At 35.9% G+C, this 15,365-nt stretch overlaps 2 protein-coding genes across 3 annotated transcripts; both read right to left on the minus strand.

The window, feature by feature from the left end:
* Positions 1-4,698: 4,698 nt before the first annotated feature.
* Positions 4,699-8,101, minus strand: LOC126582445 (OBERON-like protein). 2 transcript variants are annotated; one of them, XM_050246596.1, is made up of 3 exons: positions 7,956-8,101; positions 5,718-6,876; positions 4,699-5,457 (listed from the first exon to the last, which is right to left on the minus strand). In XM_050246596.1, the coding sequence occupies exons 2-3, from the start codon at positions 6,850-6,852 to the stop codon at positions 4,865-4,867; spliced, it is 1,728 nt and encodes a 575-aa protein (XP_050102553.1). In that variant the 5' UTR covers positions 6,853-6,876; positions 7,956-8,101; the 3' UTR covers positions 4,699-4,864. The 2 variants fall into 2 exon arrangements, with proteins under 2 accessions (XP_050102553.1, XP_050102554.1); XM_050246597.1 differs by lacking the exon at positions 7,956-8,101 and adding an exon at positions 7,798-7,949.
* An 889-nt stretch (positions 8,102-8,990) lies between these two features.
* LOC126582765 (heat shock protein 90-6, mitochondrial-like) lies at positions 8,991-14,692 on the minus strand. The gene is made up of 20 exons (XM_050246950.1): positions 14,507-14,692; positions 13,965-14,144; positions 13,803-13,876; positions 13,426-13,551; positions 13,243-13,336; positions 13,078-13,161; positions 12,748-12,891; positions 12,536-12,649; positions 12,394-12,453; positions 12,202-12,276; positions 12,002-12,106; positions 11,454-11,594; positions 11,264-11,356; positions 11,100-11,177; positions 10,602-10,856; positions 10,398-10,500; positions 10,083-10,257; positions 9,887-9,992; positions 9,706-9,795; positions 8,991-9,483 (listed from the first exon to the last, which is right to left on the minus strand). The coding sequence occupies exons 1-20, from the start codon at positions 14,612-14,614 to the stop codon at positions 9,259-9,261; spliced, it is 2,430 nt and encodes an 809-aa protein (XP_050102907.1). The 5' UTR covers positions 14,615-14,692; the 3' UTR covers positions 8,991-9,258.
* Positions 14,693-15,365: the final 673 nt, after the last annotated feature.

Genomic DNA, 15,365 nt, shown 5'->3' on the forward strand with positions numbered 1-15,365 from the left:
GCACTAGAAAGATTGTTAATTTGTGATCGAAACGTTACGAGTTCAAATCGTGAAAACAACATTTTTGCAAAGTAAGGAAAAGTAGGTTGCGTACGATAAACGTTTTCTCGTCCCTTCCCAATCATTGCAAAGCAGAGAATCTTATTGGCTTAGCTTGGGATGATACATAATACAACATTAGGTTATCTTTCTTAATTATTTATACTTTAATCTAAAAAGATGTCTCAAAGCACTACAACTAGTATCCACTTTAAATTACTCCAAAAATCTTATAGCCATTGCTTTGTATGATTTGTAGGCTCCTATAGCCGACTTTAACGTCCACCAAAACATTTTTAGTTGTTGGTAAATGTCCACGAAAATATTTGTTAAGATCTTTTTCTTTTCGAGAGCAGCATATACGTTTCAGATTTATTGTTATTGTAATGCCTCTTAATAATTATATGATGTCATATTAAATAAAACTTACACATAATATTGTATTTTTAACATGCGACATTATAAAAACCGTGTAACTGTCATGCAAGTTTTTCTCCCATTTGCAAAAAAAATCATAGAATTAATTTAGGTGCCAACGGCTACCTGGCAACATGCTTAAGCTTGGAGGATTGCTCAGATTTTTATACTTAATTGTTTGCAACTCAATAGATTTTCTGTTAATGTCAATTTAAAATGATTACCAAAAATACAAGGATCCTATAGTATTGCTTAACCTTAGGGGCTTTTTTTATTTTTATATTATTATGAGAGGGGGAGAGTTCGAAATAATTACATTCATTTAAAGGAGTAGGGAGTTTTGAACTTAGGACGCACGGACATAAACTCAACACATTATCTATTAGAATATTGGACCACATGCAACCTGAGAGCGTAAAAATAGGCATCATCTGAAGAGTGGTTAACATTGCAGGGCTTTGAATATGAACCCAATAAACTGCCATTGCAAGTTTGCAACCTAAAATGGATGCTTAATAGGTGAGTGTAAAATTTATGTCAAGGGTGTTAATTATTTTCTAGGTGAAGTATGATGTCAGTTTGAACAGGTCATTAGCAACCTGATATATGAGATTTAAATAATTGAACTATGAAATACAAATAAAAATCTTATGTTGCAAACCTCAACTTATATTTATTCCTCTCTAACATTATTTATTTTCTAATCTTAAATATTCATACACCCATCATTTTTGTATATGCATTGGTTGTTTACTCACTCATTTATGAATGATTAATTCTAGTTGTCTCCAAAACCATTCAAACCTTCCAACAACTCGAACAATAATCACATAAAATAAAATACCATGGCTTACCTACCTACCTATTTCAAATATAAATGTCACCCTGGCCTCTTTCCCATTGATGTCATGTCCCAATTATTTTACAACAATAACATAAAGAATAAATACGTGTTAGAATACAAAAATGATAGTTCAACATTTAAAGTTACAACATCGGCCAATCCATGCACTTATATGATGTGTTCTTGCAATTATTCTAATTGCATTCGAACTACTAATTTGAAGCGACGTCACTGGTTTTTAAAGAACTAGCTGATGGGTTCGTTAACTATCATTTTCTGGATTAGGAGACATGTTAGCCTTCTCAATGTCACCATCGTGTCATTTACCATTCACCAATGCCCAAAATTAAATATAAAATATACTGTGTGAAATATGAGTCTGAAATTTGCTCCACCCGGTGGTGATTTGAAGGATTGATTTATAATACAGGAATTCCCATGGACAAAAGAATGTCCAAATAGCTAGCTTTCAGGTAATTATTAGTATTGTTCTAAATTTCACGTTACCGGCAGCCAATCCATCTTTCATTATTTCATACCAACTATTAATTAATTAATTAAATGTATTACAAATTTTGTACGCGGATGCTCTTGTTAGTTTTGGTTTGTCTTCTTTTGATGATTTGTTTTGGAGGCAGACTCTTCTTGTTAAGGCGCGTTCAACTTGGTTTTGGGACTTTAGTAACTTTGTTTATCGATGGGATTTTCTTTGTAATTTACTAATTTTTCTTTTCCTATACGGGTTTAAAAAAAAAACTTTTAAAATATAATTTAATTAGAGGATAATTCCCTAATCACATCATCATCCATTAACATAATGACGTGGTATGGCGACATTACTGAAGTTTTATCTAGTCATGTCAATATGTTACAAGAATCGACAACTCTATTACACTTAATAAGAAGGATCGAGTTGAAAGTGACAAATTTAATCAATCCAAACACAAAGAGTTTGAAAATTCTGGTGTAATGTCAATGTTGAAGGGCAACACATCTCTCTAAATTGGGTCATTCTCAAGCATGATGTTGGTCTTCTTATCCAAGTCCATTTTATATATAGAAGATTTGCAATCTCCAATTTTGTCCTCAACTATATGGATAGTTATAGTACATGGATATGGACCTATTTATTTATTTGGTCAAAGTTTAGCTTCAAATTCAAACTTTGTAATGCAGCCAAATTGAAGTTCAAAGCTTGACATTTTCTTATGTTGAAGAAGATGATGGTCTCACTTTCTTTTTTTATTTGTTATAAGCAATATTATTATAGGTTACATGTAGACGACAAGAGTTTATGTTCTGAGATACAATGAGTTAGAGAGAAATGTCAGAACCACTAAGGCAATCCTCTACTTATTATTTATTCATAAATTGTTTATTTTTTTGTGACAATACCTTGTTAAATTGGGAATGGAAGATGCATTTTCAACACCGGACCCACTTATCTATTCATTCTTGTGTGTTAGTAAATCATTCTTTGCTTGTAAACATAAATTTTGTTAAGGTAACTTACATTTTGCCTCCTCAAATTTTCGTCCAATTTCAATATCTTACATTTTCTGATTTCATACAATTCCAATTAAATACAATAGCTCCCGTACAAATGTCATACAACTGTTACAAATTTTGTTCAATTGATTGTTAAATGATGACGTGGTAGTCAAATTTGTCCTCGTAGACAGTAAACAATATTTTTATGCCAAAAAGCATGAAATGCAATTATGAAAAAGGGGTTTTTTAACTTTAATCATTCAAAAAGATTAAAATTTAAAATAAATATGGTGTTAGATTATATATTGATTATAATCCCTTGATGTGTTCTTAATTCAAAATAATTATGTGCATTTTATTTAATGTCTCCCATTAAATATTTAAATTTATTAATATAAAAATTTAAATTTATTTTTTGACCAAAAAAGAGTTTTTAAAATTTATTAATTTTATTCAACATTCTTCAAACTTGAAAGAGTCAATTAATGTACTGAAATGTATTATATTGAACTAATGTATTTAAATGTTAGTACCGAAATGTATGTACCGAAATATATGAACCGAAATGTATTATATTAAATTAATGTACCTAAATGTGTGTACCGAAATATTAGTACTAAAAAGTATTATATTGAATTAATGTACTTAAATCTTTGTATCGAAATGTATATACCGAAATGTGTGTACCTAAATGTATGCACCGAAATGTATTATAATGAAATTAATGTACCTAAATGAAGAAGACAAAGTACATCAAAATATATTGTATAACAAAAATTAGTTTATCTAAAGGTTTACAACAAAATATATTACAATAAATGAAATGAAAATGAAAATTATAATGAAATAAAATTAATACATTAAAAATTAGAAAGAAAAAAAATAATTAAAAAAATCAAAATATAATTAATAAATGAGGTTATTAATGTATTAAGGAACTAAAATTAGATTTTGATTTGACTCATGATTTTAATCTAAAAGTCATATTTGTCAAAGATTAAAATGAAGTTTTCTATATGCAAAAACCATGCTATAAATTTAATACCAGCCCTGTACATCAGCAACTTAAACAAATACCAACTACACTCGAGGTCGTGAGATCGATTTTCCCATCCCCATTATCGCTTGTATCTCGATTTTCCCTTCCTCATTATCGCTTGTATTAGAAAAGAAAAAAAAAACAATATCATCCCTGTACCTTATCAGCTTAAAGAAAAAATACACTCAAACGTTGTACTAAATGGCTTTCTGGCTCTTCATCTTTCTACTATTTGCAGTTGGAGATTCCAAGCCTACAAATCCGATCAACCAAACCAATCTGCAGGCAGCCATGGCGGACATGAGAACGCGGTCTTACCATGGATTTTTTATCCTCCTTAAGATCGTAAATAACAGCATCCCGGATTCGCTGCAGAATTCCGGCATAACTTGTTAAGCAAGATGTTAAGTTGCAGTAGTGTAATATCACAGAGAAGACGAAGAGGTTTTAGAGATAGAATTGTTAAACAATGCTAAAATTGTCACTCCAAATGTCTGTGTAAGCTCTACAATTAGGTGTCATGGTATTAGCACCACTATGACGTTCAACGACCTTCATGCTCATGCCGGTCACCTTACCCATCAATCTTCGTGCTCCCGGTTTCATGGTTTACCGAAATAAAGATAACAAGGCCTTCTCCAGTCACCTTCTCCGGTCACTGACCTAAAGACGGTGCCAAAACAGCGCTGAGCCACAAATAAAGCACGTAGCAAGTTCAGTTATGTTCGGATAAATGGTCGACGGAGTTTTAACTTCTGTCCACTTCATGAGGTAAACAATGTAATGAAGAAAACAATAATAAAGGACCTCATTCTGTTTACTGCCACCTTTTCTTTAAGAACAGTAGGACATACAAGTATATAACAAATTGCTTTAACTATCAAGCTTCATAGATATAGATGCAATAAAAATGGACACAGGGCACACAAGTCATATTAAACAAGCGAGTCATCGCGTTCAAACTAGTTCACGAAAGAAAGTAAAATTACTAGTGTTGAAGTTAAAATAATACAGTACATACTAGAAGTCACTCCTCAGGGATTTTTTCTGAAAGGATGGCGTTCATTTGGCATCAAATCATGCATTTTCGAGTACAACAGCAACTGAGAAGGGTCACTACCACCGCCACCACTGTTCTGGGATGCCCGCGAACTCTCTTGCAGTTTCATCTTCTCAAAAAGATACTGCTTTTCAGCCTCGGCTTCACTCAACCGTTGCTTTAAGTAACTGTTGGCATATTCTTCCTCTGATTTATCTGACTTGGCAAGAGCGATCCTCTGAAGCCTGTCAGCCTCTCGTTTTGCCTCATTGGCCTTGAGTTGGAACATATCAGCCTCTGCATGTTTGAGCCGCACAATTTTCTCCAGCTCTTCAATTTGACTCTTCTTTTTTTGCCTCTCAAGCTTTAGCTCTTGAACTTCCCTGGCCTTGTCCTGGAGTTCCCTGTCACAAGCCTCAACAGCCATTCGGGATTTCTTATACATTCTCATCTTCTCATCAGCCACCATTTCCATCTTCCTTATGGCCTCCTGCACCACTTCAGCGATTTGATTACAAGCCTCTTGTGGTGCTATTAGCCGTCCACTTTCCCCGTTTTCCAGGCTCTTTGGAGAGTCTCCCTCAAGCTCTTCATAAAAAAAAAAAAAAAAAAAATAAACTTCAAATCAGGACGATATAGATTAAAAGATAAAATAAAAGTACGACAGCAAAGTATGCAGATACTGCAACATAAACTAAAATTCCACAAAAATTCGTCCTATTGTTGGAGTGGAATACTATTCCACAAGACTTGACAGTACCACAATACATCTTTTCCCTAAGAAGCATACTGAATTTGACACCACGCGGAAAATAAAATAAAATAAAATGCTTCAAACAATTATGTACCTTGGAAAAACATCAATATTGCTCTGCAGGCTGCTGTTGACTCTGCAAGTCCACTTTTTATTTTTTCCTTGAGATCCTCACACTTCCAAAAGAGTTTTTGCCCTCGGGTGTCTTTGCTCCCATGAAAAATCCTACTAACAAAATCAAGCTCCCTTGTCAGAGCCTCCCGATCCCAGGCAGGAGCGCAGTGTTGAAAAACATCTTTGACCCAGCCCAATAGCTCAGATGTTCGACTGCAAGCTCGACACCTGAAAAGCATTTCGGATAGCCCTGCTCCGCTCTTACCGGAGGCTCCCATGCTTATTAGTCCATCACGTATAGCACAGTCAGTGTGAGTCCAATGTGAACACAAATCACAACCAACCCAACGGCAAGTGTTCACTTCAAAATCGAACTTGTTACATATTACACACATGCAAAGATTACAGAAACCATTTCTTTTCGTACATATCTCACAGGTACAATCATCAGCAGGAATCTGGTTTTGGCATGCTATATTTCTGCATCTCTTGTACATGAAAACTTCAATTAAGGAAGTTTGAGAGAGACTGATATTTGGATGCAAGAATGCCAGAATCCCAGTATTTATTGCAACAAGGATTTCAAGCTGCACTCTGTGTGCTCTGATCAATGTCTTAGCTGTTAAGTCTGCTCTACTCTGAACAAGTTTCTGCAATACAAAAAATTCTTCTCTCTGCTGCGAACCACCATTTCCATCGAGGATGACTCGGAGGTTGTTCTTCAATTCTTCGTGAAACTCATCAGGTAGGTGATGCATCTTTTCAGTGATTATATCAACTCGCTCTCTTGCTATATCTCGAAGAGATATCTTATCAGCACTGGAAACACGGCGAATAACTGATTGTTCAGGGCAATCATTTTCTGCTTTCCCATTTTCCATCTTCTTTGCCATTATGGCATCAGCAGTAGGCCAGGTTTCTCGAGAACTGGCACTCTCGGTAGGGGACTCACGTCTGTGATCAGAATTTGATCTGGGTTCTTCTGGGGAAAGCCGAGGATCTGAAGATACAAGGGACAGTGAGGTTTGTAGTCCCCCTGCTCGTGGTTGCTGACGTGGAGGAAGCATTCTTGACGAAGGCTGTTGGTGTATATTGGAACCAGATGATGTACCCATCCACCAGTTCCCCCTTATCTGCGACTATGGCAAAAGAAGTACCACCATCACCATCAGTATTCAGTACCATAAAACTTATAATCTTTTGAAAAATATCATGACAAACGCATCTTCTGATATCTGACGAGAGAAATGTGCAGAAGCAAAAAAGATAATCTCCATAACAACCAAATAGAGAGAGGTTCAATTTCTTTAAAAGTAACTTGTCACAAGAAGGTTTCTTGTTGTTGCAAAGATGCAACACGCATTCAGCACCACCAAAAGAAAAACACATGTGCATGCACACATAAACAATTACAAATATCTGTAAGAACGCATTTTCAACTACATGAAACTCGATTGGCTTATTGTGATTAGGCAAGCTGCTGCGATAAGCATATCATCTAGTTTCTACGGCATCGATTAAGTAAAGTTATTAATAATATAAACTTCTCACGAGACATTATAATTACTATTCCTATTCCGATTCAGCTAGTATCGAAGCAAAGTGATTCCGAAGAATTATTCATCACAAAAGAACTAGTTTTTACTGAAATTGAACAAAGTAACACAGCGAATTTAAACTTGCTTCTTCCCCTAACATTATCAATCTTAAGCTAATTTCAACTTTCAAGCAGGGCTACAGTAAAAAAAAAAAAAAAAAAAAAGTCTCCAATTCCCAAATTTTCGAAATGAAACAACTTTCAAGCCACAAGAACATTTCACAAACACACAACAAAAAAGGCAGACCTTTACCAATTCCCACACAACATAAATCCCCAAATTTATTTACTTTTCACAGATAAAACCTTCTTTTCCATTGAATCTGCTTCCGCTGGTGATTAATTTAATACAAATCAACGACTCACACAGCACAGAGAGAGAATTACAGCAACAAAGAGTAAAATTAAAAGGCTAAGCAGTAAATTCAAAGGTCAGGGAACCGATCCCAATTCGAGTACTTGCCTCGGTCCAGTGCTGGGGGTTTTGCTAAATTACTAGATCAATAGCAGCGAAATGAATGCAACTAAAAGAATTTTCTTTCATTTTCTACCGTATTTTCCCGGCGACCAAACAGACGAAATAGGGGGGGAGAGGGGGAGAGAGAGAGAGAGAGAGCTGACCAGACGAAGCCGGAGAGAAGATTCAGCTGCCCAGTAGAGAGGACAAAGACCAGCGACGCGGAGAGACAGATTTGGGGAAGTTATTTATTCATCTCCTGTAAGGCGTTGTTTTCCGATTTTACCCTTGGGACGCGCAATGCAGCTTTTTCACCCGGACAGCGGGGTCAAGACTTTCAACGTCGTGTATTCTCGAGGTTAAAATGGTCATTTGAAGATTGGGATGCTTGACTTTTGCACATAGCCTATATATATGGAATAAAATATAAAATTTAGGTGAAGATAAATATATGTAACGTGGTCTCTAGAGGCATTTCCCTTCTCCATATCTTAGTCAATCAAATTACAAATTAATTAGTGCTAATTAGTAAGTTAATATGACGATAACTATTATGTTTTGAAAAAAAAACTATTATGCCTCTCTAAATTTATCTATACTGAAAATATCATTATTTATGAACAATATTTAATCCATTTATTTAGTTGAGTTTTCAAAAATAGTCTTTCAATAATATCTTAGGCTGGTTTGAATTGTGCTGGAATTAAAAGTTTTTTAAAGAATAAAAGCACTTTTATTTTACCCTTTGGGTAAATGATATTATTTGTTAAAAAAATACTTTTATTTCAAAAATATTTGTTTGGCAAAATTTTTAATTGGCAAAATTTTTAAAAGTACTTTGAGTAAAAAGCAAAAACACTTAATATTATATTTTATTTTTAACAAACGATATTATCTACACTAAGGGGTAAGAGGTAAACTCAACCTGACAATGAGTTAGCAATAATGTAGTTTAAATTTACCTTTGACGATAATCGAACCTAAGATCTCTCACTTACAAGTGAACAAAAATATCACTAGAACGTAGTATTAAACAGCAAAAAACACTTAGTATTAACAGCACACATTTGGTTGCTCGGCAAACAACTACTTATTTGTAAAAGCGATTCATAGAATAACACTTTCAAACTAACCCTTTAAGTTGTTAACACCCGATTTATTAGGTTTACAAAATAAAGAAGCACAAACTAAACAAGTAATTAGTCAAAATAATCACAAAATTATTAGTAATCCCATAATTAATAACACTCATCTCCATATATCAACACTGCAACCGAAACCTACAACCGAAATTTTGTAAGAACAAGTAAAACAGGAAAATTGCTTTATGCTCCATTATTTCTTGGTAACAGCCCCATCAAATTTATATCCTAACAATTATGTCCACACATTTTATGAACTACACCTCTAAAGACCCTACCCCCACTGAATTTTGTGCATGAGAAAAGGAAACTTGCTTTGTGCTCCTCATTTCTGGTTGCCAGCTTCAACGGGCTCAACCACCTCGGCCTCTACCGTCTCGGGGTGGTTGTGTTGGGGTCCTGGGTGCTGTACCTCGGCGTCTAGTATCTCTGGGATGTGTTGCTGGAGTTCGGGTTGCTGAATTTCGGCAGCAGGTGTGGACCATTTCCCAGAGAGTGCCAGACTCATCATCTCGTAAATCTTTCCACCCAGCTCTGCTGGATTTTCAGGCTGCATTAACAAGGCGTACAAGGTGAAAGCGTTAGATGCTCAGACATCATCAAACAATGATGCAACGATGCAAATCATCATTTTCAGGTGTTGGCTACAGTAAATTACTAGAGAATAATAGTTGTGTAGCATCTTGTGTCTCAACCCAACAAATATTTTTGGACCCTTTATAATCCTAAGAGCAGTTTTAACGAGAGATATAAAGCAAGTACGAATACTCACAGTAAAACCGCTTGATACCAAAGCTGTATTGTACAGAAGATCAATAGCTCTTATAGCATCCTCATCATCCGGGTTGGTCTTGCTTGCAGCCTACAAATCAGGGTTAAAAGTGTTATCAAACTTGCTACAACCGTCAAGTATTCAAATGATTGGAACTAGCACTTTCTTTGTGCAAACATACATTTAAGTTTTTAATGATTGGGTGCTCGGGATTAATCTCAAACACCCTCCTGCCTCTCATATACTCCAGGCTAGAGGTATCACCAACAGTTTGTGCCTTCATCAATCTGGATCCAATCAAAAGTTCAGAAGATAACATTTAGGTTCCAATACACGAGTTTCTAAAAATTGTAAATAGCAACACAGAAGCCTCTTACCTCTCCATGTTGGCAGACCAGCCAAACTTCCCAGACACAAGAACACAGGGTGACGAGCTAAGACGGTTTGAAATCTGAACACTGGCAACTTTGTCACCCAAACGCTTCTTAATCCAATCACATGTTTGGCCATATTCCTGCTTAATCTCCTTTTCTTTTTCCTCATTCTTATCCCCTGCAAAAATGTCATTCACACTCAGGTTTTCAGCTAAGTCCTTGGCAAAGGAAACATAAAATCAAAGAAGCACAAAGATTAGCAGCCACCCATCCACAGCAGAACAGAATAGTAACACAAAAAGGCTCCAGTGAACTAACCTAAATCGAGATCTTCCTTGCTAATATCAATGAAATTCTTCTCCTTGTATGATTTTAGGTTCTGGATGGCAACCTCATCAATGGGATCAACTAAGTACAACACCTACAACAATAGAACAACATAAATCATGATGAATCATAAAACAGAATGAAAAAGAACATAATCATATATTAGCATCAAGTTAATTGAGAGACACTACATACTTCGAGGTCCTTCTCAAGAAGTTTCTCCAGGAATGGTGTATTGCTTGCACTTGTCACGCTGTCGGAAGCAACATAATAGATATCCTTCTGCTCAGGTTTCATGTTTTCAAGATATTCATCCAAGCTGATCATCACATCCTCACTTTGGGAAGAGAAAAATCTAAGCAACGGAGCAATACGCTTATGATTTTCCCGATCTTCAATGCAACCCAGTTTCAAGTGCTTGCCAAAATTTTCCCAGAACTTTTCATAATCCTGCAACAAACAAAAAAGCGTATGTTTAAAGATTATTATGGGAATATATCATTCTCTACCCACAAGCAAGCAAGCAGATGGCTGGCAAAGATCAGGATTCACAGTCGTAGCTACAGGTAACGTAAAAGAAAGGAGACACGCAAGAGGAGGTAATTGCCAAGATGCTGAAATTTGAACTATATTTCTACAAGAAGGTAAATATACAAAAAAATGGATGATAAGAAAACAGAACCAAAATCATACTTCTCTGTTCTCACTCATGGATATTCCAAGGATCATGTCAAATGCCTTCCGAACCAAGCGCTTCCTCATAATCCGTACCTTCAAGTAGATCACAAAAATAATAGTCTGTTAATTAAACTAACTAGAACTAAAGGTTAGAAAGATAGTGAGGTGGATGTACTTACAATACGACTCTCCTGAAGAATTTCACGTGAGACATTGAGTGGAAGATCATTTGAGTCCACAACACCTTTGACGAAGCTTAAATATCGTGGGAACTGCTCAGGCCAATGTAAAAACAATTAGAACCATTAAGCTTACATTTAAGAGAACCATGCATTACTATGTAGTAGAAACATCTTTTGTGTTGTTTACCAGTTCTCCATCAAAGTCATCTGAAATGAACACCCGTTTCACATAGAGCCTTATATTTTTCGTCTTGGGATTGACTATGTCATCTTTCCCCATAGGAGGGACAGCTGGCACATATAGAATAGACCTGAACTCTACTTCACCCTGCAAATAGCAATCTCTTTCAGCTTAAAAGCAAAAGATATAAGAAATGAAGTGTACATAGCCAAATAATGACACATTTTATCCTAAGTTCAGGGAACTAATGCCGCATTCTCAATTGCAATTCCATTCTAGGTAATGCCCATTCATTACCCAACTTAATAAGATATCATGATAATTGCCGCCATACATAAGTATGCAGTTTAAAAAAATTCTACAACAAAAAAGCCATTGTTAAGGAACTTCATTAATTGTTAATTCTACATAACTTTTATCCAGCTCAAGAAGTAAAAATCAAGTGATGATACAGATACAGAAATATGCAGCATTTACTTCAAAATCTACAAGTACAAGAAAACGCATTTGTTGATAAACTTATTTTCTTACAACGAGGTAATAGTAGTTAATACCTCTGTTGTGAAGTGCGAAGATGCTAGTGGATCCAAGTATTCATTGAAAGTCTTCTTGTAGAACTCATTGTAATCCTCTGTATTAACTTCCTTAGGATTGCGAAGCTGTACACATCAATTAAGATGATGTATGAGTTCTCCTGATAAAGTTGCTACCATAAAAAGCAAAGTAAACATCTAAAAAGGAAACTGAGGCTCACCCATATTGGTTGTGTCTCATTAGTGAGATCCCAATCCCAGTATTTCTCAACAACAGTCTTCGTCTTCTTCTTTTTCTGTAAAAGTTAATTCAGTCATCGCATCAGTCATGGATAGGAATTTTCACTGATTCTCCTAATATGCAGAATACATTAGTCCAAGATTGATCAAGATACTGGATGAGAGAGAAATACCTCGGTTTTCTCATCTTGTTCATCCGTTTTGGATTCAGCTGGATCTTCATCTACCTCAACCTGAATTGAAAGTCTCAATAGTTTCGGAGAGAATATAACTTACAAAACCTATGACAAAAGTACAATAGAGAAGAACCCTTACCTCTTTAGTGAATCCTTTTTCCTTCCAAGTGTATATAGGAAAGGAAACAAATTGTGAATAGTTTTTCACAAGCTTTTCAATCCGTTCTGGATGAGCAAAACCTTTGTCATCGCGCTGAAAGTAGGCAGACAGACAAAGATTAGCTTGGAGATCAGTGTCTAGTACAAAGAGGTTTAAGAAATCACAAAGCAAGAAAAAATTTACTGACTGACCTTGAGATACAAGGTGATGCGGGTTCCTCTGGGAATAAGCTTCTCGGGATCATTCTCCTCGTGAATTGTGTAAGAGCTAGCATTCACCTCTCCTTGCCATACATATTGCTTGTCGGACTTTGGGCTCTTTGTGGAGACAACAATCTGTAACCGATAGGAGACACATAACAATCAAGCAGTACAATAATTTCTATACGCAAGTTTACGATTAAAAAAAGACAAACGGAAGTTGAATCCACAAAGCATAGGAGGAACTTGGGTAATGGGAGGAATACCCCATCGTTATAGTCAATACCAAACTAAAAGTCGTTTTTCTGGCCAAGAACTTACCCGATCTGCAACAAGGAATGCTGAGTAAAAGCCGACCCCAAACTGACCAATCAGATTGGTATCACTGCCAGCATCTTTACTATCCTGATAAAACAAACTTGTAAGTATATAAGATAATTCAAAGCAGGATCTTAAATTTAAATATTTTTCAAAGACCTAGTATACCTTCAATGCCTTCAAGAACTTTGAAGTCCCGCTTTGTGCAATTGTTCCCAGACAGTCAATAAGCTCTTGCCGAGTCATACCGATTCCAGAATCACTGCACACAAAGGAAAAGGCCAAACCATTGATACAATGAACAAGAATCATTAGGCACAAGCAAAGACAGAAACAACCAGTATAGCTTACATGATATTGATGATCCCATTGTCTTTATCAGTCTGGATACGGATATCTAGATCACCTCCACCCTTCAAAAGCTCAGGCTGTGTGACACTGAGGAAACGGAGCTTGTCCAATGCATCACTTGCATTGCTGCAAAAAAGAACGTATTGTCAGCATATCAAATGCTAAATAACTTATGACCACCTAGAATCAAACATAAAAACTATTTCTTGAATGCCAAGGTATCTTAAACATAGATTTTCCTCGGTATTTCTTGGCTCCAACACTCCAATTGCAAGTTTTCTAACTCTTAAACCCAAATGTAAACAAATGGCAATGTTAGCAACACACATCTTATCCATGAATCAATATTACATAAAATGATATTAACAAAAGAATACCTGATAAGCTCTCGAAGAAAAACTTCCTTGTTACTGTACAAGCTGTTAACGATGAGGTCCATGAGACGACTGACCTGGCATCATGAAGAAAAGCACCACTTATAAACCAGTTAATCCTCACAATAAAAGCTCAAAACCCCACAGAAGATCACATTACAGTACCTCAGCTTGATACTCGTATGTCTCCGCCGGTGGTGCATCAGAGGCTGCAGCCGTGGACTCATACCGATTGCCGAAATACATGCCATTTTTTAAATTAAACTGTGTTGTGGAATTGGTAGGGTTACACTTCCCAGGGACCAACACGGAGTGCCATCTGACTTTCCCATCAGTCTCTCCCACCTGCTCAAATTTTTATATAATCGAAGTAAGCTCAAACATCCAAAATTAAAAAAATTATTCAATAGAATTACTTCAAAAGTTCAACAAGTAATTGTCTTTATCCAATCGCGAAAACCTTTCGATTGAACACAATAAAATTGGCAGCAGCAGAACAAAAAAAAAAAAAAACCTTGAAATATTAAATTATCAAAAAACAACAATTGAGGATTCCCTGATAACCATTTTGTAATTAAAGTTAAAAATTAAAGAAAACCCAGTTATAAAAGCAACATTTTCGATCACACACACACATAAAAATTCAGAATTATTTCTCATTTTCTCGAATCTTGAAAAAATAAACCATGAATTTATGAGAAACCCACCGAGCCGCAGTGGGTAGAAGCGCAAGAGATCGGAGCCGCAGAGTTCCGGTAACGTGCCCCGCCGTGGCGCAGGATGGCGGAGACGGAGCGTCGTGGGAGCCTGTGCATATTGGTTGAGATGGAGAGATGAAGGGGACACAGAGAGAGAGAGAGAGAGAGAGAGGGTTGGAGATCGGACAGATGAGTTAGGGTTTATTAGGGGTTTTCTGATGGAGATAGAGAGGGGTTTGGGAAGCTTCCGGAGATGAAAGGGGTATTTTGGTAATTTTGATTCGTTGGGTTTTTAGGCGTAATTGAGTTTGCAGATCAGTTTGGGCCGATCATTTGTGGTCGAAGATTTTCGTTAAAATCGAAAAATATAAGAAAAACCCCCGAGCCAGTTGCTCTAGAAGTGTTTTGTTTTGTTACTAATATTACGATGTAGTGAAAGTTTTTGGATTTACTTTTATAAGTGACGAGTTACTTACTAAAAATGGGCAAAAATACCAAAAAAAAGGGACCAAACCAAGTTTAGAATAATTGAGTTGACCAAAACCGGTCAAACTCGAATCGACTCAATTGGTTCAATTTGTTGTGAGTTATATATTAGTTAAAGTGTAAATAGTAGTTTATTGTCCCACATTGGTGAAGTACATATGTAATACTTATTGTAACTCCTATATATACTCAACTTTAGAGATTAAAAAATAAATAAGAAATTACCAAATATTGTCATATATATTTTTGGTATTTACCATGTTTAGTTTAATATGGCATCAGAGCAGTTTGCTCTTGGTGACCTGTGTGCTTTAATTTTGTGTCCACATTTTTCGTGATTTCCTTCGTTGAAAAAAAAGAAAAGAAAATAGTGTCGTGCTAC

This window comes from Malus sylvestris, chromosome 9 (genome assembly GCF_916048215.2).
Source record: "Malus sylvestris chromosome 9, drMalSylv7.2, whole genome shotgun sequence".
NCBI classification, from domain to species: domain Eukaryota; kingdom Viridiplantae; phylum Streptophyta; class Magnoliopsida; order Rosales; family Rosaceae; genus Malus; species Malus sylvestris.